The sequence below is a fragment of the Condylostylus longicornis genome, unplaced genomic scaffold, assembly GCF_029603195.1.
Source record: "Condylostylus longicornis isolate FDR11 unplaced genomic scaffold, ASM2960319v2 ptg000010l, whole genome shotgun sequence".
Taxonomy (NCBI): Eukaryota; Metazoa; Arthropoda; class Insecta; order Diptera; family Dolichopodidae; genus Condylostylus; species Condylostylus longicornis.
This window is the reverse complement of record NW_026577979.1, coordinates 8094433-8119509: the sequence shown is the minus strand read 5'-3', so window position 1 is coordinate 8119509 and position 25077 is coordinate 8094433. Positions and strand designations below refer to the sequence as shown.

Below are 25077 nucleotides of genomic sequence, written 5' to 3'. Positions count from 1 at the left end.
ATCATTTTGCCAGCAAGTGAACTTTTACTACGGGCTGAATTTATATTTTTGTGCATATCAGCCATTTTATTTCAACTAAGCAATGCTCAATATTCCTATTGTGAATATTGAAGCTCAAAAACTTAACTTTCACTATATGGATTGATTTCAAATTTTTACCATATCCCACCGGAATTTATTGGCAGAAAACATGCTTTGATGTCGGTTATAAGCCGATCTCATCAGTTTTTTTTTCATTGCATTATTAATAAAAAGTGTTCTACGTAAACTGTATAGTACCCTACGTAAAATTAAGCTTAAAAATTTTTGTTTTGAAATTTAAATCTCTTAAAATTAATGACCAAACTACAAACAATATTCTTTAATATACTCATAGCTTCTTTTAATTTGTATTTAATGTTTTTCATATGAAATTTCAGAAAATTCAGAAAAAATATTACCTTTAGTAACTCACCTGCTCTTGAATTTTAAATTTGTATTCTTGCATTATATTTTTCTGTGTACTCAGCACAATTTGTTTATTATATATATATAACAATATTAAAATATTAATATAAGCCTGTTTGCATTTGAAGAGGTGTACATATGTAATTTTAAATAAATTTTATAAAAGGAATCCATAATATCAAATATTGTAAGTTAAAATAAATTAGCATAAAATCGATCAATCGGAATCATTTGAATAATAGCATATGCTGCATATTTTTAATTGAATTTTACCTGTTATATTGTAATTGTAACATATACATTTACGTATTAATATAAATGTATGTATTTTATGGTCTATAGTAATATACGTTTATCATTATTGAAATTTACTTTATCTTAACAATAATGATTACAAATTTTAAAAAATTATGCTATTTTCCCTGTCAGCGTTTTGGTACGTAAATTGTTTTTAGTATTATTTAGATTTTATTAGCTTATGAATAAAATATTTATACCATAACTTTCTCACTACTGGATCTGTGATATAAACATCTTTGTATGTATATTGTTGCTCATTGTGAAATTTTAGAAAATATGGATGTCAATATTTATCTCTGGGTCAGTTGAAGCGATAAGATCCAACAATGCATCGAAATAAATTAATTAAATTCAATTATTTAAATTAAATTATTTTAATTAAATTAAATTATTTAAAAGTAATTTACATTTATTAATATCAAAACGCTTTATTTGAATAGGATGTGATAGAAGCAGCAAATTCCTTAGTTGTATTAATATTATTTCCAAAAAAAATGGACAAAAATTACAGCATAGGTGATGACATTACCATTTTTAAAATTATTTTTTTAGAAAAATTTAAATTCTCGTTTCATAGAACCCCCAAAATTTTCTAAATAATTGATTACTTTACATATTCAAGTTCTAAGTTCAAAATATTGATAGATGTACGAACTCCTATAGAACTAGAACGTGAAATACAAAGTTAATCTAACGAACAAGAAAAAATAATCTGACGAAAGCAGGTATAATCAATTACAAATAAATTATTTATAACTGGGAAATATAATAATTAATACTCGTAATACTCGTAATAGTAACAACATTTACCTCATGGGAAATAAGAGTGAAAAATGATTATTGTTGTAAATTTTCATTAGCTATGTATCAATAACATTATTTTCATAAATTCAGTTGTAAACAATATCATAATTGAATAATGTAAATTTGAAAATACTAATAAAGTTATTTTATTAAAAATATTGAAAAATAAATGAAAATTACACTAAAACTGTAAAATCAAATTAAATTTTTTAATTAATTACTTTACCACTCAATATTCAAATGAAAAATCAGCACATTTTTAATAATTTTGTTTTTTTTTTTTTTCTAAATTAAAATTGAAAAATATTTGCAACAAATAATTAATTTTATTTTTTATTATTATACAGAGTGATTCTGGATTGGTATTAAAACTCCGGCAGGAGGTGATTTCTTGGAGCTTTTTATTACTAAAAAAGATATTGTTGGTGGAGGGGGAGGGGCTGAATTGGGGTATTTAAGGGTAAAAAAAATCAGATTCTTTCTGACAAATTCTGAAAAAATGTTCCGTAACAGTTCCTGTTAAAATTAGAGAAATGTGTTGTTCGCAACTTTTTCTAACTTCAATTGGTTATATGCATTAACGATATGTGTTATATATAACCAATTGAAGATGGCACTTTGGAGAAAAAAGATAGTTTTTCCACAACCGTTCATTATTCAAAAATATTTGCCTATTCACACATAATTTTCACGTCACACATACTAGTTTGTCAATTAAGGTCACAATTTTCTGCAATTTCTATGAAACAGAAAAATCAAAATAGACCATGGAGTGGACAAAGAAAGAATCAAAAAATATCTTCAATATTTTAGATTTAGTATATAAATAATTATTGCTTCACACGTTGAACGTGTGCTACATTTTTAATTTGGCGTCTTCATAGTGAGAAGTAGCTATTTTTTATTTATATTCTTATTAAAAAACTATTTTCTGCGGTAAGTAATATTATTAAAAAAAAATTAATAACAAATCGTTATGTAATTTTATTTATTTATCAGATGAACCAGTCAAAGAGAATGGTTCAATTTTCTGTAGCAAATAACAATATCTTAAAAGGGGAAAAACAATAAAGATTAGAGTAAAATATTTCTCTAGAATTGACAGAGAAGAGGAAAAAATTAACGGTTTCGAGAAGGACGGTATTACAAATGACCCTGATTTAAACCTAATTGAGAGACGAATGAAACCAATTAAGCAAATATCAAAATATTGCAGAAAACTTTGAAATTGAGTGTGTTCAAGGGAAATTCTAAACGAAATAATTCATAAAAAAAATGTAAGATAGGAAAATAAAAATCGGCAATTGTATTTAGTATTATTTTAAGAATTTTGTAAATTTACCTCTTTATAGGAAGAATATTGTTCGGTATGTTATAATACAGCCAGTCGAAGATTCAAAAACAAAAGACGTTCCGAAATGTAATACAGAGTAAAAGAAGCTCAAGCATAATATGTATCGGGTACAGAAAATAAATAAATGAAATTATGGTTAGGTGCTTGATTTCGGTATTCAAATTTTTCAATCAATGGTATAACTCTGTCAAATAATTAAATCACCTAAAATCAAGACTAGCTCTTGACGTTACTTATAAAATTTAATGTGTTATAATAATTTTATATAAAGTAATTTGCAAAATGTGCGATTTGTATATTAAAATTATGTTTGACATTCTTGATAGATTTAAAAAAAATTATATTAATAAATTGATTAATAAAATAGCCCTTTAAATAGTACACAACTTTTTTGTTAGTTTGATTGTAATAAAAATTTTAATTTTAACCAATTAATTCATAAAGGGTTTTCTATAAATTCCGGGCTTAAAACCAACATCATTATTATAATGATTTTAATTATAAACTATTTCCAAACCATAAACTTGTAATCTATTACAAAAATAGTTTAAAGACCTGTTCACTAATTAATTAATAAATGAATCTATGGGTAAATCAACTATAATATAAATAAATAATTTAATTTGAATCCGGCTGTTTTATTATTAATTAAATTTTATAAGTTTTAACTTGCTAGTTTATAATATTTTTATTTAAAAATAAAATTTGTAGGTGTTGTAATGTATGTTTTATAATATTTTGATTTTAAAGTTCAAGGTTATAAAAATTAAGAGTTTAATTATCTTTAGTTTAGAATAAATTTTTGGAATTAACTATATTTCTTGTATATGATAAGCGTATTTATTTATAGGTAATAAAAAAGAACAAAATAACAAGTTCTTAGCAATTTCAAATCCAATACTCTTTTCCTTGTCAAAAAAGAGTATTTTATGCCAGGTTGTAGTACTAATTCGGCTGCACTATCAGAGATCCAATTGAAATGAAACTTAACTTTTAAACTTAGTTTGTGGCACTATCCAACATATTTTTTCATCTAGAGAAAACTAATTATTTATTTATATGTATTATTAAAAAATAATTTATCAGAACTTCAATTATCAAATTCATATTCATCTACTTGATTTTCTAACACTATAGAGTACAACTATTAAGGAAGAAAGAACATTTTTGATGGCCAAAAATAAGGCTTACCGTTTTAGTTTGATTTAAAGTACCGATCAATTAATTTAATTTAAAATTTGATTCAGGTGCTGATCTCATACAATACATAATCTCGTTAAATTGTCTTAAAAAAATATTAAGCATTCACATCTATTCAACTGATTCAGCAATTAAAATTTATTTGGTTTGAAAAATCAAATTGGCAGCTAGTTCTAGTCGGCAATTAGTTGCATTCTGATAAACATCCACAGACATATTGTTTTAAGTAACTATAAACTTTTTATTTTGCTTCTAAATTTTTATACCTACCATATTGTATACAATGAGGGAGGTTATGGTTATGGCACCAATTTTTGCATAACGAGTTTTCGGTGGAAACGCACTTCTAAAACTTTAAGGGAAGAGTAAATAAACTATTTTTAGAGCAATGTCGGCCTGCCCTTCGTACATATTTTGTAAAAATTGTCCGTATGCAATTTAATCAAGTTTGCTTAGTTTATTTATGAGGTAATTAATGTAAAAATATTCTAAAATATATAATATAGTGAATGAAGATTTGTTAGATAAAACCTCTTAATGAACGTGTAACTAAAAATTTTTAAAATAATCAAATAAACGCTTATGAAAATATTGAACAAAAAAATATTGGTTTTAAATTAAGCAATAAATTATAAAAGATTCTAATTAAAATATCGAGACTAGTATGTATAACAAAAATTTTCAAATTTTTATGCTCAATTTAAAATCTTAGCTCATCTTTTCATAATAATATTCATAAAAAAAAAATTTAAATCATAATGGAACTATCACTTACGTATATTATAATTATTATTAATCGCCATTTAGATGAACTAGTTTTTATACTCAAGAAAAAATCAAAATAAACAGTTGAAAAAAAAAACCTTTTTGTTTTGTGTTATATTTCAAATTAAAAATTAATGAATTTTCATCAACTACTGCGAATGTACGTGAGTTTAACTCGAAGATAGTAAAACTATGCTAAAGCAGAATAATAAAGCCAGACCAAGTATAAAAAGCGACGTTAATCTACTTATATTTTGTATTAAGATTTCTCGAGTCTAGTCTAAGCTATCTCTTACGTGCTTTGCTTTTGTTATAAAAAAAATATAAACAGTACTTCTCTTCTTGTACTTTATAATACTTATACTACATTATTTTGTTATGTTGCAGAATCGAACGATTTTTTATAATAAAGACTTCATCTACTAGAAGACAAGAAAAAGTTTCTATAGCTGTTTGCCATTGCATGAATAATAATTTTTATTTAAAACATAATTTTGGAATTTGTTATACTGATTAGTTGTCAGTTAATTCTGACTAATATACGAAATACACATTTTGTTGCATTTAGTAATTTTCTTTACAATATCTCTAATCTAGATAATTAGAGCGCCTAAACTAAAAGCCTGAAACACTTATAATGTAAAGTAAACCAATTCCTTTTCCTGTGTTAATAATATCTTAAATAGAAATATGTTAAAATTAACAAAGTAAGGTTAATAATATATATCTTCAAGGTAATTAAAAATTCTTAGAAAACCTTTTAATCATTGTACCCATTATATTACTTAGATACTAGATGAACTAGTTTTTATATAGAATAGTAATTAAGAAAAAGATTTGTTTTGTATTATAACAAACACTTTCAATTATCATTTTTGAATATGTGCTAAAATTCCCGAAGATTTAGAGTATTAGGAGCTATTTTCCAATTTACAATAATAAGAGGATTCAAGAATTTAAATCAACATTCAAATTATGATAACATGCATTTTCTGCTCCAAATTTCGAATAAATCGAACTCTGGGTTTGTAGATACAATTTAATCCTACAAATTATGGGAGGAATCCACTTTGATTAATATTACTAAATTTCATCTGGAAATTTAAATAAATCGAACAGATCATATATTTTTTCTCGACTGGATCACTGGCATAGTGACTGGATCAACTGGAATAAAATTATTTTTAATAGCACAACTTTATACTTTTATTTTAAATAAAACAAAAACCACTTATTGAATTTAATTTTTTTATATTTTTTTTTTATTCTTTGTTCTTTTTAAATATGTACATCACATAATATTCCTTATATATTAGTAGCTTTAACTAGTTATTTAATTTCATTCTTAAATTTCATTATTTTTTTCATATTTACACAATTATAAATGTTTATATAAAATGTTTTTTTTTTCAACTTTTTGGTGTTTATAAAACTTCTATTTAACAAAATTTATCTAATCTACATAAAACAAAAGTTAATTATTTAATTTTAGAAGAGGAATTTGATAGCTGGAGGATTGTAGTGGTAACCGTCATCTTGTTTTGTTGGTTCTGAAGGTGGTAAGTATTCATTATTTGGCTTTGGTGGTGGTGGTGGTGGCGGTGGTGGTGGTGGTGGTGGTGGAGGTGGAGGTGGTGGTGGAGGTGGTGGTGGTGGTTTGGCTTTTGGTGCTGGTGGTGGAGGAGGAGCTGGTTTTGATGGCGGTAAATATTCATTATTTGGTTTTGGTGGTGGTGGCGGTGGTGGTGGCGGTGGTGGTGGTGGTGGAGGTGGTGGTGGTGGTGGTGGTGGAGGAGGTGGCGGTGGTTTAGCTTTTGGTGCTGGTGGTGGAGGTGGAGCCGGTTTGGATGGTGGTAAATATTCATTATTTGGTTTTGGTGGTGGTGGTGGTGGTGGTGGAGGTGGTGGTGGCGGTGGTGGTGGAGGTGGTGGTGGTGGTTTAGCCTTTGGTGGAGGTGGTGGAGGAGGAGCTGGTTTGGATGGCGGTAAATATTCATTGTTGGGCTTTGGAGGCGGTGGTGGTGGTGGTGGTGGTCTTGGTGGTGGTGCTATCGGTTTCGGTGGAGGTGGTGGTGGTGGGGCTGGTGGTGAGCCTTCATCAAATTTTACTGCTGGAGGATCATAATGATATCCATCTCCAGTAAGATGTGATACATCAGCAGTTACCGCTGCAAATACAGCTAACACAACAAGAAGCGTTTTCTGAAGTGAAACAAAAGTCAAATATAAAAAAAAAATTAATCCATTTTGTATCCAAGTGTTATAACGTTAAATCCTTTAAAAATTTTATTTATTTAAGAGTATAATTGAAGCTTAGCTTTACCATTCCGAATATTATATTTGATTCCTTCGAGCAGAATCGGAATATTGAATAAGAATTTCAGATTACATCAATATTTATACCAAAACTACAAATATTTTTTTTTCTTTTTAATTTTAAATATTATATCATAAAAATTGACCTTCCAGAAATAAATATTTTAAAAATTGAATATATAATAACAAAATCAGGTCTACACCAAAATTAGTTTAAAAGCTTGTTTTATCTATTTCTCTATGCTTCAGCATTTATGTGTACGTTTTTGCAGCTTTAATATTATTTTGGTTTGATCGAAACAAAAGTAAAGCTTTTATTAAGTACAAAATTTTGCAAAAATCAATAAAACTGAAAATCAATATCTGTGTAGATAAAATTTTTTTTTTTAATGAAAAATTAATAGCGGATATGTAAAACAGAAAAAATGCAAGCGTTATTTATAAGCATTAATTTTCTTTTTAATTAACGCAAGTATAAGTAAATGAAAGACTGGAGCAATTAACCATATTAAAGTTATTTTTCACACTTATTTGATAAGAAATAAAAATAAGAATTTAAAAAATGAAAAATTGGTTCAACATAGTTCTCCAAGCACTAAAGGGTTAATCATTTCCAATAATACAATTATTTTTAACATAATCTTCAATTAAAAGCTTTTCAGCATTCTAGAGCATCACTTCTTTCTTCATTTTCTATATTTTACTATATTTTCTTGAAAATCTTCATTTCCTCTCTCATTTTTGCAAAGCTTTCCCAAAATATTACTGAAACGCAGTATAAAAATTATTAAAATAAAATTTTTTTAAGTGGTTTTATTTTATTTAAAACTTGTTTGAAATTTTATGCAAATTGATATGTTCCACGTTTTTTACGCCATAAATTTATGACGATTTTTATATATGCCATTACTTATAATATCAATAACCTATTATGAAGCTGAAATTTATAGGTATAAGTATGTTCATGTATTTTTAAGGCAATAAGATGCAAATGATATATTAACAAAATTATTCTATGAAACAACAATTAAATAATTAGCTTTCACGTATGCAACTAAATATTCTCTTTGAATTGTCTCAAAGAAGCGATCCTATTACACGATTAAAATCTTTAGAAAAATCATCTGAGAAAACAGAGATATTCTTTTATGCTGAAAGTACCTCTATGTATTTGATGCATTTTTATTATTTCCCAGCAATATTTTACGAAACATAACTTCTCAAATTGTTTTGAAGGTTTTAAATGCGCAATTAATAGGAATTAAGCGCGTAGTGCATTCAAAAAATTTTTATTTTATAAAAAATTCTATTATTAATGTCTTTTATTGCAATTTAGATTCATTGCAAGTTAAACAATTTAGCATGCATTTTTTGCCACAATACTTAATTGAGTTTATGCATATGAAAAATATTAATATTGGTCATCTACAATGTTTGTTTACAAATCTACATACATGTACGTATAAGAATTTATCCGTGTATTTAATGCACAAATGTATTCAGCCTCTGCTTACCCTAAACAATTCTTTTATTGAAACAAAATTAAAAAATTTTATCATTAATTCAGTTATACGTAATTAAACGTAATTATCTGCGTGTTTAGCTTGAGTACTATCTTAAGTTTATAAAATAAAAACAAATCTGTGCGTAAAAATTCCTAGAAAACCAAACAAAACGGAACTAGCATGAGCTTCACTTGTTATTCACGTTTCTATATTTTTACAAAAAAGACAAATGTTTACTTTTACTTTCGTTTCAATTTTCCAAATTCTTATACCAAATTCACGTTCATAATACTCTGATACGCCATTGTACTTACCGCTATTCCGGATTTTGTTAAAGTATATTTTAAAATTTTAAAATTTTTTTTTTCAAACTATTGCTACATATTAGATAATTGCTTCTATAGTTTTAAAAATCTGGATAAAAAAAAAAAATTCATAAATATTAAAAAAAAATTCTTTGTTTTTTTTTTGTTTTTCAAAAAATTTTTTATTAAAAATACAAGCTTTTAGTATGCTACCATTTAAACCAGTTGCGCTGGTATTACAACCTTAATAAGGTTTGTCATCAAACGATTAACTTCAATCAAAAAAAAAAAAATTTTTTTTTTTTCACAAAAAAATGAAAATAAAAATAAAAAGAAAAAAATAATAACAAATGATGAGGTGTTTTTCAAGAAAGTGAAATTAAAAAAAGAAAAATTTAGAAAAAATTTTTTATGAAAGCTTTCAAATATAGTAGCCAGACAATTAAATAAATCACATATGATCTTAGGGTCAATAAAATGTTATTACTTTTCAAGTTCAGGTAGTCAACTATACATACATATGGGTATGTGTTCCCATAATATTCCCATAATTGGTGAACCTGAACATGTTATCAGTATCGTGGATAATAAGTTTTTTTTATTTTTGGGTCCTATAAATTTTTATATCTTTCTTATTATTTAACTTTAATGACCATAATTTCCCATTAATTAGTAATCAATTAACTAAATTAGCTGATAAATTGATATTTAAATTATGTAATAAACTCATATGAATAATATTTTATTAGTTTTAAGTTTATTTCAAGAACATCCTCTTCCATATATGGGCAACAACTTATTGTCTGTGCGTTTGTGTTTACTACGCATTATTCATAAAGTTCTTAATTTATTTCCGATTCCGAATTAAATGATTTAATAAAGTACAACATCAAAGAAAATTTTTTTTTTAATTTAAAAGCTTAATTTATTATTCTAATTTTACAAGTTTCAACTTTATTTTGATATATTACTTGCGTTTACATTTACCGCATAGATTATACTGCATTCGTTATAATATGGACAATATACTCGTAAAACAAAAACCGATTAAATACAAAAATGATATTTTGTTTGAAACGCTAACAAAATTTTAATATTCCTTCCCAGTAAGGTAAATATGCAATTTTTAGTTTTGCAATTGCTGCTTGATTGTTGAATCGTCGGTCGCGAATCTTATAAACTAAACCATAGCTTCAATTCAAATCCAATCCATTAAACCAAAGTTGCAATCAGTTTTTAAAAAAATTTAAAACTGTTTAAATGCTTAATTGCAAGCGACCAACGCCTGCTTACTTGCATATTTGCCCGCTTGAACATAATACAAATAAGCAATCAAACAGTTGCAAAACTAAAATAATTGCGTGTGTATCTCAGCCCTAAAAAAATTTCATACGGTTAAAGTTCTTCTATATTTGATAAGTGTTTTTGTAAAAAGCTGGTCAAATTCAACTAAGACCATATTATTATGTTTGTTACCAATATCAGCAATACATTTTGAGGATTACTCTACCCTATTACAAGTGTATTACATTATAACAATTTAATTTGCAATTCTCGTTGAAAAACTAAAAAAATTGTAATTAGTCGCTTTTAATTTTATACACCGACCATATATTTTTATGGTTTTTATTATGACAGTTTTGATTTAATATTTTCAAAATTATCGTCGTCGTGCTTTATGTCACATATACTTATATGTACATAAATTTATCTTTTATTTATCCGATGAACAATTAGCTTTGCTATAAGAATTAAAATTTTGTGAAATTTTCTTTTTAAAGGTCAACTAATCGCTACTGTGTCACTCATAAATTTTATAATGTTGCTGAATTTTAATAAAAATATTTGAATCAATAGCCTAACACTGCGTATTACGCTAATTAAGTAGGTTTTTTGATTTTATTATTCTCATATAAATCATTTAAAGGGTTTAGTAATGCTTCGGAAATTGAAAATTTAATATGTATATTGATAGCGGATGTATAAAGTATTATTAATAATATTAACCTTGAAATGCATGCATATAACATTTACGTATAATAGAAATTTCATAATATTATAAGTGAATTGTTCTTGTTTGTTTCAAAGAAACTAAAAGTATGAAAGATAAAATGGAATTATTATTTTTATCAATAAATTTTAATTTTTTAAATAATTTTTGTTTTCGAATATTTTCCATGTAAATTCATTTTATATTCATTGTAATTGCAATAAAGAGGAATTATACTTGAGGCAATTCAAATAATTAAAAAGAAAAAATCTTTTTTTTTATTGCCGCGTTATAACTTTTATGGCTACACAACACACATATACGTCTTGTCAACTTAAACAATTTATATGTCCAAATGATTTATAAAAATGACAAGATCTATTATCAATTGTTTTGAACAATTTCAAAAATTAAATTTCAATCAAAAAATTAAATATTGAACAATATTGAAAAATATGAAAAATATTTTGTTCAAATGGTATGAAACCTTCATTGTTTCTTAAAATTTTTGCATCGTGTACTTTAACAAGTAATTCGTGTATTCTGTATGAAATAAAACATTTTAAAAGAAATCATGTTTTCTGCCAGACAATCAAATAATTTTTTTTTAAATCTATTATATTCAAATTCGGATGAATAATTCTTTGGTTAATGTGTTGTATAAAAATCTAAAATTATGCCGAATATGAGAATTGTAAATAATTTTGATAACTGATTTGGACATAGATTTCATGGCTATTATCTTTTCTGATTGTCAGCTGTCGTTGTTCAATAACGATTTATGAATTGCGGCAGGTGACATCCACAAGGCAGGTTCCATAAATCGTTATTATATAGGTCATCTGTCTATATACCTAATGACTATTATGATAAAAGAGAGGCATAACTCCTATAATGTCTTCCTGGTGGCAATGAAAAACTGGAAAAAAAATTGTTTCTAAAGACGTGATGTCATAACGACAATTGTCTTGCACTTAGAGGAGAGCAAAATAGGTCGGTATCGGTCTCCGTGTAGATTAGATCTCATCCTTGTTTCCAAATATTATTTAAACTATTCTGTTTATTTCTCGCAGCATTTAAATGTATAAGTAATTGCTTACAAGAAATTTCATTCATTTTTGTAAAGCGTACGATTTTAATTTTATTTAGCACACAAAGAGAATTTAATTATATTAAAATGAGTACAACAATTAATAACAAAACTTGAAATTTTATATGTTTATTAAGAAAAACTACAACATCATTAGCAATATTTTATGACTATGTAGGAAATCGAAATAACATACTGATATTATTTACAAAAATAATAGTTCAAAGAAAATTCGTAAAATTTTTGATCAAATTTTTGCAAAATATTCAAAAAACATAAAGTTTTTTTCATCTTTAACAAGCATAGAATTAAATTATTCATACTAATCTGAATCATGTTGTGATCACCAATTCAATTCTTATCAAAATAGTTAACATCTTTCAGCATTATTTTTATTTCACATATAACAAACTTGTATACCTAAAATTTTTACTCTAAATCTAAATGAATAAGATGACCATATTTTAAAATTAATTTTATAATGTGAGTAACAAGTTCATTATTCAAATGATTTTGTTAACCCTAAAATTATTTAGAATTTTTTGCGGAAGAAATTATGTATGTGGTTATTATTAAATTTCATTAGTTTGGAATTGGTAATTTACAAAATTTATTAATGAAAATATTGATGAACTATAATAATATAATTAAGGTCAAATTGTACGAAGAGTTTGATAATAATTACATTTTATCTTAACTTTTGAATTTGTAAATCTAATCCATACGCTTGAGTGAGGAAATCTTCAAAATTACCTTAAACAAATTAAAACATTAAAATTGACAAATAACCTTAAATATATTATGAAATTTATTTTGATTACCGTACATTATTTTTATGTCAATCATCAGAACAAGATCAATATGACAAAAATCTTTTATACACCATTATACTATATTTGTATATATAGTATAGAATTTTACAGAAGACATTAACCTTTTAAGAGAAAACAAAAAAAAATATATTCGACCTTGTCTTCTAACATTATATTTTACATTATAGAAGTGAATGTTAACGCTTTGTTAAAAACATTAAAATATCAAACTTATTTAACATTTTATTAAGATAAATTGCGTATAAGTAAGTTCTTAACATTATTATAATTGATTAATCTAATACAAAAAGCCGAAAGTTATCATCATTTGCAAAATTCGATTAATTTATTTATGTATATCGTTTGTTATTTGATTATCTTAAGCAAAGCAGTTAATTTTAACAGAACACAAATAAATAAAATAAGTTTTTAATAAAAACAAGTGATTATAAAAAGCAGCTTTTCATGTATACACAATATGCACTCACAGGTGAATCTTTTTTAACATTCTGGCCAATCCTTATATGTACTTGAAACAAATTTTGTGTTGCTTTATGTATAACTAAAATTATAATAGCTAATTAGATTAATATAACAATAAGAATATAACAGTAAGAAATATGTTGTTTTACATATCTCATTTAAATGGCTTGAATAACTAAACTCAATTTAAAGCAAGATTAAGATGTTAAATATGTATCTCGCCGTTTTACTCGCCGAATGAAATGAAAGTGATAGAGCATATGAGCATATAAAGTTTAATTTTCAAGTGAGAAAAATTCTACCATATTCTGTACCTCGTTTTCTTTAAAATTTTTTCAATATTTAGTAAGCATTTATTCGTTTTGTTTTTGAAGTCGGCGATTTCAGACGAAAATTTTGCAAGAAACTGAGAAAAATTTAATTTATAAAATTACTAATCTAATTATATGAAGAAGATAGTTTCAATTAAATGAGAACTCCAATTTGAAAATGAAAAAACAAGATGACTGAAAAAGCGGAATACATAATCAGGCTATAAAGCTTTGATAATAGGGTGCTTTACTTTTTAGCTTCTGGTATTTTAACACAGTTGCATGCCTTTGTTTCAAAATTTTTAAAAATATTGAGAACTCCGTCACCACTTGCCATCTTTTTATCATATACATAACTTCATTTAATCGAGAAGTTTGGAAATTCGGAAGCTCAAAACAGACTGAAATCGTTTTTTAAACGCGATAAGGAAAATATTATTAATAGTTCATATTAAAAAATTTGAAAAAGCGCGAATAGTTTATTCTAATTATATTGAATGAGAAAAATATAAAAATTTTAGTCTTAATTATTAAATAAAATGATGATTTTTTTTTAATAAAATCTCATTAATTATTCTTAATTATTATAAAATAAATTAATTTTTTTTTTCTCTTTTGAAAATTATTTTATTCCGTTCTTCTCTAAATTTGCGAATTTTGGCAACCTTGTGTACTAGATACGCATAATTTTGAACTAGTTTTAGTTAACACTGAAGCAAAATGTCATGATGAATCACAAATAAGTATTTATTAATATTATTCTAAAATCAATATTAAATTTAATGAATTCAATTTATTTTACCTTTCTAAATTTTGATGTTCAAATAAAATTAATGTCGCGCCAATTACAGCATCCATCTAGTGTAATTAAATATTAAAATAAAAAATATTTCATGCGGTTTTCTTAAATATTCTTAAAATTTACATAAATCCTCCTACAATTTTTGTCTCTGTAGTAGAAATCTGGTTTTTTTTTTAAATAAAATATGAAATTATATCAAATTTTATTTTTAATTTCATTGTTTATTCAAATAAAATCAAAAATATTAAAATATACTAAAAGATTTAGTAACTTCATTTGGTTGTTTATGAAATAATTTGTCACACATGCCTTTTTTTTTTGTTAATATTAAATTACACATAAATCACAGACAGAATCTATATTAAAAACAGAAACGAAGAAAAAATTTTTGAGTATTTTGTTCTAAATTAAAATTTAATCCAATGAATTTTAGAATACAAGAATATTAAATTACAGGAAATCTATTTTTAGATTTACAATATGGGCCAGCGGTATTTTGAGATATGCTAGAAATTTGGAATATGTTTTTTTAATCGAAATCTTGCTAATTTAATAGAATTGTTATTACCATGAATTAGTGTTTAAATTGTGTATTTCGATAATAATCGCACACATATTTGGGGTTTCAAAATATTTTATTGAATTCGAATGTAGGTTGATCTCATTAAAAATATTATTATAGTGTGGCTTAATGTTTTGAAATATTGCTACCTGGAAATTAATATCAAATTGATAAAAATATGTATATACTTGGGCGTAATGTGGCGCTACATCTGACAAAAACATACTAGAACAAGAGCAATACCAAATTTTTTGAAATAAAGAACTGTTCAATGTAACTGCACAGGTATTTTATTCAATTTTAGAAAAAATTAGGTTGATAAAAATTACTATTCCGGCAAATTTTTGACAATTATAAAAAATGTCAAGAAATTCTAAACCATTTGTTCGGAATGCAAACTTGCATTCATTTAGTGTTAAACACAAAAGCAACTATTTAACTCTTTATAAAATTTTAATTTGTTTTTGTCAAATAAGTCCGCCTTTAACAGAATTTTTACCATTACTTTCAACATTTTTCAAAAAATCTTCGATTAAATTTTCACTACACGATTAATTTTCTTGACGATTTATGGGTTTGTTTTTTTTGTGTTATAATTCTTAGGAGTAAAATGATTTTCCGCCTAATATAATAATTTTTTTTTTAATAATCGCATTTTAGTCAATACGTGTATCATAAAATGAACTGTAAAATTGCACCAACGTAATGAAAGATTTATTTAGTCGAAAACCATGTCCCCAAATATCTATTTTGTTCTTCTCTAATAACTCAGAGAAAACGATACTGAGAATGATACTCTTTTCATATAAGGGTCCGCCTGCCTCATTACGGAGAATAAATAACTAGTTAGTCTTCATAGACTATACTTTCCGCTCATACTGATAATATGGATTTTCTTAAGCGCTTTCGATCGTAATTTTTGAAAATGTACGTTCGTTTTTTTACACTGAACGCATTCTTCATGGCTTCTGCTATCTTTATATTTCACTTCATTTCTTATCATATACCTACTGCTATAGACTATATATATGTAGTTCGATGTAAAATCGAAAAATTACAAATAATTACAATTAACGTAAAATACTAAAAATACTTTTAAATTTCGTGCTGTCCGCACTACATCACAAAATTGTACAAGTTTATAATAAACATGACACAAAATTTTGTTTTAACTAAATACAAGTCAAACATATACTACTACATATTTAATGATAATTTATTAGTTCAAAATATTATTATGAATTCCAGTTATAATAAAATTCAACAATTTATTATTGTTAGAAAAACTACACGAATATTATTTTTCATTTTAAAGATGCTATGAAATCAATCTGATCCGATATTACTGAAAGAGTGATGACAAAAAATTATATGTGTCTGTTTATTATTTTATTAAGTTATAATTTTCGTTATAACTGAAATTATAGTTATAATTTATGTTATAGATTTACTATTAATATTTACTTCTTTAACATTGAACAAGATCGCATTTAAATGTTAATTAATTTCATTTTTTTTTTTCAACGGTACCAAAATATTACATAAAAATATGAAACTAATGGTAAATTAATAATCATAAGTACGAATATATTTCAGTTATTTGAACGAATTTCATACAAGTGTTAATTATAGTTAGCAAGAGTAACGTTAAAATATTTTCTTCATTCTCTTAATTGCAAAACAGTTAATTATCATTATATTATTTTAATTAATTAAATTTACCCTTTAAACACTTAATTTCAAAATGATTAAGAAAAGTAGTATAGCTATTTTTAGAAAATGAAATTTTAAGACATTTTAATTATTGTGTTTTCAGTCATTTTGGAGTAAAGTAGAAACATGCATTTCCTTCAATCGTTTATCACATAAAATGCTTAGTATGATGAATTGATTTCTTAAGTTTTCATTTGCATGTGCTTTACTAATCTTCATTTAACCTGGCGCATTTATTCTCTTTTCTTAACATCTTAACATTTAGACAAAAAGAAGGTTCTGTTTGATTATGTGATTGGACCAGAATTTAAAAGAAAACAAGCACGTTTAGGTAAAATAAAAACATGTACATAGGTCAAAATTAACTATTATTGTATCTTGAACATATTTGACTCATTACGCAACGAGAGCGGCACCATTCAAGAATACGTTTGATTTCACACATTGATTTTTTTTTGCATAAAAATATTGGTGCTATTAAAAATATTTTGTGTTCGCTTATGATTTCCAACTCAATTTATTTTGTCCAAATCTAGCCCTAGTTATAATCTAATTCTAGCCCTTGTTAACTTATAAATAGTTGTGAATTAAGTTACTTGGATTAATATTTTTTTTTAAATGATTTTGACTTTTTTTAATTCTTTTGAGAAAAATTAGTTAATTATAAAAGATTCATTGGTTACATTTGAAGGAACAAGGTCATTACATCAATTATTTGATATCACTAAACCGAGCTAAAAATAATTAAATTAATTTTTTTTATTTTTAGCAGTTTTAGATAGTCTAGATTTTTTAAGTATGAATTCACCCAATATATTCTCAAAATTTGGGTAGCGATGTTCTAATAACAAAAAAGATTGTCACAATGCTGCGCTACCGTCACAATTTCATTCTAATCCAAGATCATAAAAATTTATCAACGAACAAACAAGATAGGTTCAGTTGCGGTTTATGGAATATTGGATTATACAATTATTTAACGAATATGTATGTATTAATAATAATTGTCACTTTCTGTCTATATGCACATTTTTCGTTCACATGTGAAACTGAAGAGGTCGCAGGTATCATTAGGGATGTCTCTTGTTAGTTCAGGTAATTTGATGGCAGTCTGCATAGCACATTAGCCTGTAATAATTAGAACATACATTTAAATAATAATTGGACTATAACTATTACAGTAGTACTAAGAGCTACCAAAGCGGAAATATAGTAATGTTATCGTTTATAACTAGAGACGACCAGTTTCTTCTCACCTAGCTACTTTAATTAAGGAAAGAATAGATACATACTCCTTTTTTCGGCATTGTCAATAAATTTTGAAACCCATATAGTTGGTCGAATTATTTGCGCTACATTCCGCAATTAATTATTTACGTATTACAAAGTTTTTAATGGCCTTTAAATATTAATGGAATTGTAATTTTTTTTTACTCAAAGAATTTATTTCTTCTTAAAATGTTGAACGATCCATTGAAAATTAATAAAGAAAAAGCATCAAAATTTTGTACTGAAACATGGTAATATTTTTTCACTGATAAAATCAAAGAATTTTTATGATACACGTAAACCAAAAAAAAAAAATTTTTTTGAGTGTTATGTCTTAAATTATAATAAAATTTTATTGTACTCATTATTATTATTTTTTTTTTCAATTAACAAAATTTTCATGTTATTTGGATAAGTAATTATAAATTTTTTTAATATACAAAATGGTGCCTTAAAGTGCCTTCTTCATATGGATAGACTAAAGTAATAAAATTCTAATTAGAATAAATCAAATAAATTATTATTTGGAAATAAATTTAAGAGAGATGAAAAACAAATATAACTTGTTAAATTTAAATAAAATAATACTTTTCAATAAAAATTCAAGACCCAAGGAAAAAAAAAAATAAATACCAAATATAAATGATTAAATTTTATTCTTAAATGAAGTAATTCGAAAAAATTTTTGTGTTCTAAGCTTCTTAATTTAAAATTTGATTTTGTTTTGTTTCAACACTAAATTATTTTAAATTCGAATAATTATTCTAAAATTTTTTAAGGAATTTAATTTACGTGTTTTTTTTCGAAACTAGTTTCATTTACTCAATTTGAATTGCTAATTATAAAAACAAAAAAAAAAGTTAAAATTAAATAATTTTTTTTTTTAAAACAAATACAAAATATCGATTTGTTCTGGAATATATTAAGATAAAAATTTGATAACAATCTACAAGGTAAATTTAAATATTATTGAAACATTGAACTTTTTCAAATAAAAATATTGATATAATGGCACTTAATTTAATATTACAATAATAATTTGTTTTTGAATTGATCACTCGATTATTCGTCTGGTTATTTGTCAAATCATTCAAAAAAATCGAATTTCGTAACCATCTCTAATTCCGAATATGAAGTATTTTTAATTTTTCTTCAATAAACTTATGAAATTTATTGCTTATGTTTTTGATTGGTCAAATCAAAATAATTCCACAATATTTGTGCGTCATCTTTACCAAAGTAAAGAATCTTTAACAAAAAAACGTTTTCTTCAAGATAATCTTACAATAAATCAAAATTTTTATGGTAGACAGCTTGTGTGAGTTACAAGACTAAAAGGCCGAAAATTTTGATTGTAATGTTTTAATGCATTTTCCATTTAGCATTTAGAATTTTGAGATCAGAAGTCAAAAACTGAATTTTTTTGGACGCCGAGGTCTGAGGACGTTAACGGGTGCCGACATGTAATATTATCTGTCCGGTGTTCAGTTAAAACAATGAACTAATAATAGTGAACAAGTTATGTCAGCACCTGTCTTACGAATGTGACTAGATCGAGGATCAGCTTAGATTTAAAGCAATTTGATACATTTAGTAGTAATTAAGCAAGATAGATTATAGAAAAAACATAAGATAAATCAAGTGAGAAATTGTCCTATAATTGCAAAATAGAATTTCAGTATGAGGTTAAGTAAAGAATAACTATGTAATATTTGAGAAAATCAATGAAATTTGAGGACGAACAAGTTTTTAATATGCAAATTTTTATCTTTGGTATTATTTTGCAATTGCCTTTTTAGACAATTACATAATTAAACTCATAATTAATTCTGGTTCAGCTCCAATTTCAAATTAAGTGTTTATTCATAAAATGTGTATAGATTTCTCTCTATAGCTTCGATAATAGCAACAACAGAGATTTAAATTTAATAAAAATAAATTACATTTAATTATTTCCAACACATTATTGTTACTATTATATCAAAGAAGGTATCGTTTAAACGAATAATCTAGTTTATTATACCAAACCCTTTTGAAAATTTCTTTAAAATTGTTTAAAAATATTCTTTTAATTGTTCAGCTATGTAAATCATAAGATATTAAAAATATAATTTCAATAATGGCAATAGATAAATCTCAGATTTAAATAAGGTCAATAAAATCTTCTTAAAACAAAAAAGCATCAGATCTCACTTAACCAAGTTTCTGTTATACTTTAATCATTTTGGAACCGAAAAGAAAAAAATAAAATTTGATTCGCGTATAAATTGTCATTTTTATTTTCAAAAAAACTTTGGTAGAACCTTTAAAGCTAAAAATATTGAATATTATGCAATATAAGTCCTATATAATGAAAATTAAAATCAGAGGAAGATGGCGGTTATATAACCAAATTAAGTGTTATATTGGAATTAATAACTAATCGTAAATTTTAATTTATGACGAAAAAAAAATTAAATTTTTAAAATTTTTTTATTTAATTCCAATAACATTGGAAAAAAATTTTTTTTTTTAGGTGTCATATAAAATCAATGAAAGTGAAAATTAAATTTTAGAATTTTTTTTATGTCTTTCATATTTTATTTTGTGAATTGATTTATTATCCATGCATGTAGTTGGAGAATATACCGAATTTTGATTCATTAATTTTTGATTCATAATATTGATAGATTGTGTTGATAGATGATGAGAAATTTGAAACTCTTTTATTGGGAGTTGTTTTGTTAGTAAATATTAATTCGGTAATTATTAAAGTTAGTTAAAAATATTTTATAATCAAATTTTGAGCTTGAGCCGCAAAACATTTAAATTAAAAATTGAATTAATTTAGCAAATAATTTTGCAATTAATTAGATTTACAAATGGAGTAGAAGTTATACGTATGAAAGTTATTACAGACTGTGTCTTTCCATTGCTTTCGCTTCTCCAGTCTATTGATGTAATATAGCTTTTCGTTTCGTTGTTTCATTAAAATTACAGCAAAAACTATATTCAAGCAATTTATATTTTTTTAAAAGCTAGATTATGTTACAATTGATAACTAACAATTCTCCAAACTATAATATCTCCTATTGATATTATAGTTATAATACACCTATACCTGTAGTCCTATTGATAATTCGATGGAATAAAATAATTTTATCTCCTATCTTTGGGTATTGTCAGCTTTTATATTTGCTTATATCAATTGTTACAATAAAGCATATGTCAATAAAGTCATCTTAATTCTTATTTTGATGCAGCATAAAATCATGCCATTTTTAAAAAAAAATATTGTATAAATGCGCTAATATGGAAAAATATAATTGAAATTGATGACGGATATTCAAGAAGTCCGGAAATGCAGAAATTTTTTAAAATTTAATTGCCAATTTTAATTAATTTAAGAAATCGAATCCGTTTGAAATCCAAATTATCCTGTTATTCTGATATTCTTCTTTTTTTGTAAAATTAAAAAAATCATCCCGGAACTATGGTGGTATTTTTCAATTAAAAAATCTTTACGTGACTGGAATAACTTTTACTTACCCTCGGTTAGAATTATCGTATACCCATGTTAAGAATTAAGCAGAAATAAAACTTATTCATATTGCTGTTTTGGGTTCGGTGTATAAAAGCGGTTAAAACAATTTTGAAAAAAAAGAGCAAAAATTACACGGAGTTCTTTCAGTTAAAAACAAATTTAAATATTCCAGTTTGTTCACTTTACAATCAAAAACAAATGTTTTTACCCCGTGCCATGCCTTCATAAATAACATTTTACTAAATATTCATTAAGTTTAAATGTTGTGAGGAAAAATATTATAGCTCATTATTATTGCTCATTTAGTTGCTCATGAGCACTGATATTATTGATTTAAATATTATTAATCATGAACAAATAAAGAAATAAAAAACTTTATTCGTACCCAAAAGGTTTAATTGCTGTTAATTACTGTTTTACATCCTATTTCACTATATTTTAAATTAATTTTTATACCCTGCACTTCGTGAAGGGTATATTAACTTTGGTATTGAGTTTGTAACTACTTGAAGGAGTCATCTGCGGTATGGACATATATATATATTCTTGCTCAGCGTAAAATTCTGCGTCGATTTAGACATGTCCGTCCGTCCGTCCGTCCGTCCGTCCGTCCGTCCGATCGCACGATAACTCAAAAACGAATAATGCTATCGACACCAAACTTTCACAAGTTTTTTCTTTTGTGCCAAGGACGAACCCTATTGTTATTATACTAATTCGGACAACGGGTTCGGGTAGCTGCCATACAACTCAAAGAGTTTATTTTAAATATTTCGAAAACTAATAAAGCTATAAATATAAAATTTTGTATACATGTGTCCAATTACATTTTACACATGCTCTAAAAATTATAATGGGATAGCTGCACCGGTTCGGGTGGCTGCCATACAACTCCAACAGCAAATTTTTTATATTCGGCAAAATAATAAAGTCAGATTCATGAAACTTGGCAGTCATGTGTCCAATTATAGGTCAAATATATTTCTGAAGTTTTAGAAGAATTGCTTGACAGGTTCGGGTACCTGCCATACAACTCCAGAAGCTAATTTTAAATATTTGGAAAAATAATAAAGTCAGATTCATGAAACTTGGCAGTTGTGTGTCCGATTGTAGATCAGATATATGAAGTTTTAGTGGAATGGCTTGACAGGTTCGGGTACTTGCCATGCAAGTCTAAAAGCTTATTTTAAATATTTGGAAAAATAATAAAGTCAGATTCATGAAACTTGGCAGTTGTATGTCGAGTTATAGGTCAGATATATTTCTGAAGTTTTGGTGGGATTGCTTGGCAGGTTCGAGTAGCTCCCATACAAGTCCAAAAGCTTATTCTTAATATTTCGAAAAATAATAAAGTCAGATTCATGAGACTTGGCAGTCGTGTGTCCAATTATAGGTCAGATATATTTCTAAAGTTTTGGTGGGATTGCTTGGCAGGTTCGGGTAGCTCCCATACAAGTCTAAAAGCTTATTCTTAATATTTGGAAAAATAATAAAGTCAGATTCATGAAACTTGGCAGTTGTGTGTCCGATTATAGATCAGATATATTTGTGAAGTTTTAGTGGAATTGCTTAACAGGTTCGGGTACTTGCCATGCAACTTCAACAGCAAATTTTTTATATTCGGCAAAATAATAAAGTCAGATTCATGAAACTTGGCAGTCATGTGTCCAATTATAGGCCAAATATATTTCTGAAGTTTTAGAAGAATTGCTTGACAGGTTCGGGTACCTGCCATATAACTCCAGAAGTTAATTTTAAATATTTGAAAAAATAATAAAGCCAGATTCATGAAACTTGGCAGTTGTGTGTCCGATTGTAGATCAGATATATGAAGTTTTGATGGAATTGCTTGACAGGTTCAGGTACCTGCCATACAACTGTAAAAGCTAATTTTAAATATTTGGAAAAATTATAAAGTCAGATTCATGAAACTTGACAGTCGGATGTCCAATAATAGGTCAGACATATCCGTGAAGTTTCTATAGAATGTCTTCACGTGTTCGAGTAATTGCTACACAATAACGAAAGGTGCAGGGTATAATTCAATCGGTTTATACCGAATGAAACGTTTTTACTTGTTTTAATTTCTGTTAGGAATCTCAGCTAGACTCAACAAACATAATTAATGAAAAATTAAAATAGACAAACAAATTATTTAGAAACATGAAGGAAGGTTATGAACCCAAAATACAAAAAGCGAAATCAAGGATTGTTTATCTCCCATATCTAATAATGTACGAAGAAGACTATGTCACTAGAGTTAATAAAGAACTGGTAAATCTAATATGGTAAGTGCCATACTCACTATCATAATATTTTTCTTTTATATTTCCAGTTTGAATTTGAATCTTGACTCATTTCGCTAACTTCGTCATCAAATTTGTCATTTCTTAATTCATATTTTCACATCATTGTTAAAGATGCTTAGCTTAATATCTGCAAAGAAAATTTATAATATTATTTTATTTACTAAATAAATACTTTTATTTGAAATAAAAACAAAAAATTAATAAACAAAATGTTATTTATTTTATTCAAACTTTTGTTATTTAAATTTTAAAGTTTTTTTTTTTCTTTTTAAAGTATAATTTTTATTTGTGTATATTTAGAATTAATTTATTTTGTTTTGTTTTTTTTTTATTTAAACACAATAAAATTGTATTGTCACTATTCTAAAACTTGAACCAGATCTTTCTATCGGATTCTTGCTGAGCTTCTTACAGAATTAACTTATTTTTGAAAATTACGGAAATTCATAAAAATTTCTCTTATATAGAGAGAGGAAGTATACTTGAATAACTCTTTTGGTTTTTTCATTTTAAATATTCTTGCTTTAGTAATATTAACACTTTGCTGTCGGATATTTTACATACTTAGGTATTTGAAATGTTTGATTTCATTGAAGAAAAAGTAAGTTTGATTTAAAAGAAAACCGATTATGTAGATGTGTTTTCACTAAATTTCATCTGTGAAATAGCAGATTGTAGATTTGTAAAACCGGGGTAATAGTGCACGTATAAGGATCTATTGTACTGCCCCCATTGTGTACTCGAGCAACTTGTAAGACGCGGAGGATCGCAACTTCACTGCCGTTAGAATTAGGCCCCCAGCATTTCTCACCATGGAGAACAAAACACTTTCCCAGAAGGCGTACTAAAGTTTCTCTGTCTTCCTCACAGAATGTGCAAGTAAAGTATTATTTTATTTTTTGTTTTTGACACAGAATTATGAATTTGACGTTCTTCTTACTGATCAACTTACGCATTGGTTTTCATTCTGGTTAATGTGGTCTGGGCTATTATACTAATAAAATCGGGGCTAATGAGTGAACTGTTTATGCCAGTATATTCTGTGCTCTTGCGTTTTGTTGAACAGGAAGCAGTTCATATATACAGATATACTGCCGTCCACTGGGTTAATAAAATTGTCTTTTTATCAAATCCACCGTTTCTGATTACCAATACCGTTTCATTTTATAAGTCTTTATGGTTTTACTAATTTGGTGTGTAGTTGACTTCTGCAAAAC

The 25077-nt window shown here is 25.9% G+C and overlaps 1 protein-coding gene across 1 annotated transcript; it reads right to left on the bottom strand.

Moving 5' to 3' along the window:
- Window positions 1–5502: 5502 nt before the first annotated feature.
- On the bottom strand, window positions 5503–8996 carry LOC129618881 (uncharacterized). Its single transcript, XM_055533907.1, has 3 exons — window positions 8964–8996; window positions 6533–7072; window positions 5503–5547 (listed from the first exon to the last, which is right to left on the bottom strand). The coding sequence occupies exons 1-3, from the start codon at window positions 8994–8996 to the stop codon at window positions 5503–5505; spliced, it is 618 nt and encodes a 205-aa protein (XP_055389882.1).
- Between the last annotated feature and the right edge of the window lie 16081 nt (window positions 8997–25077).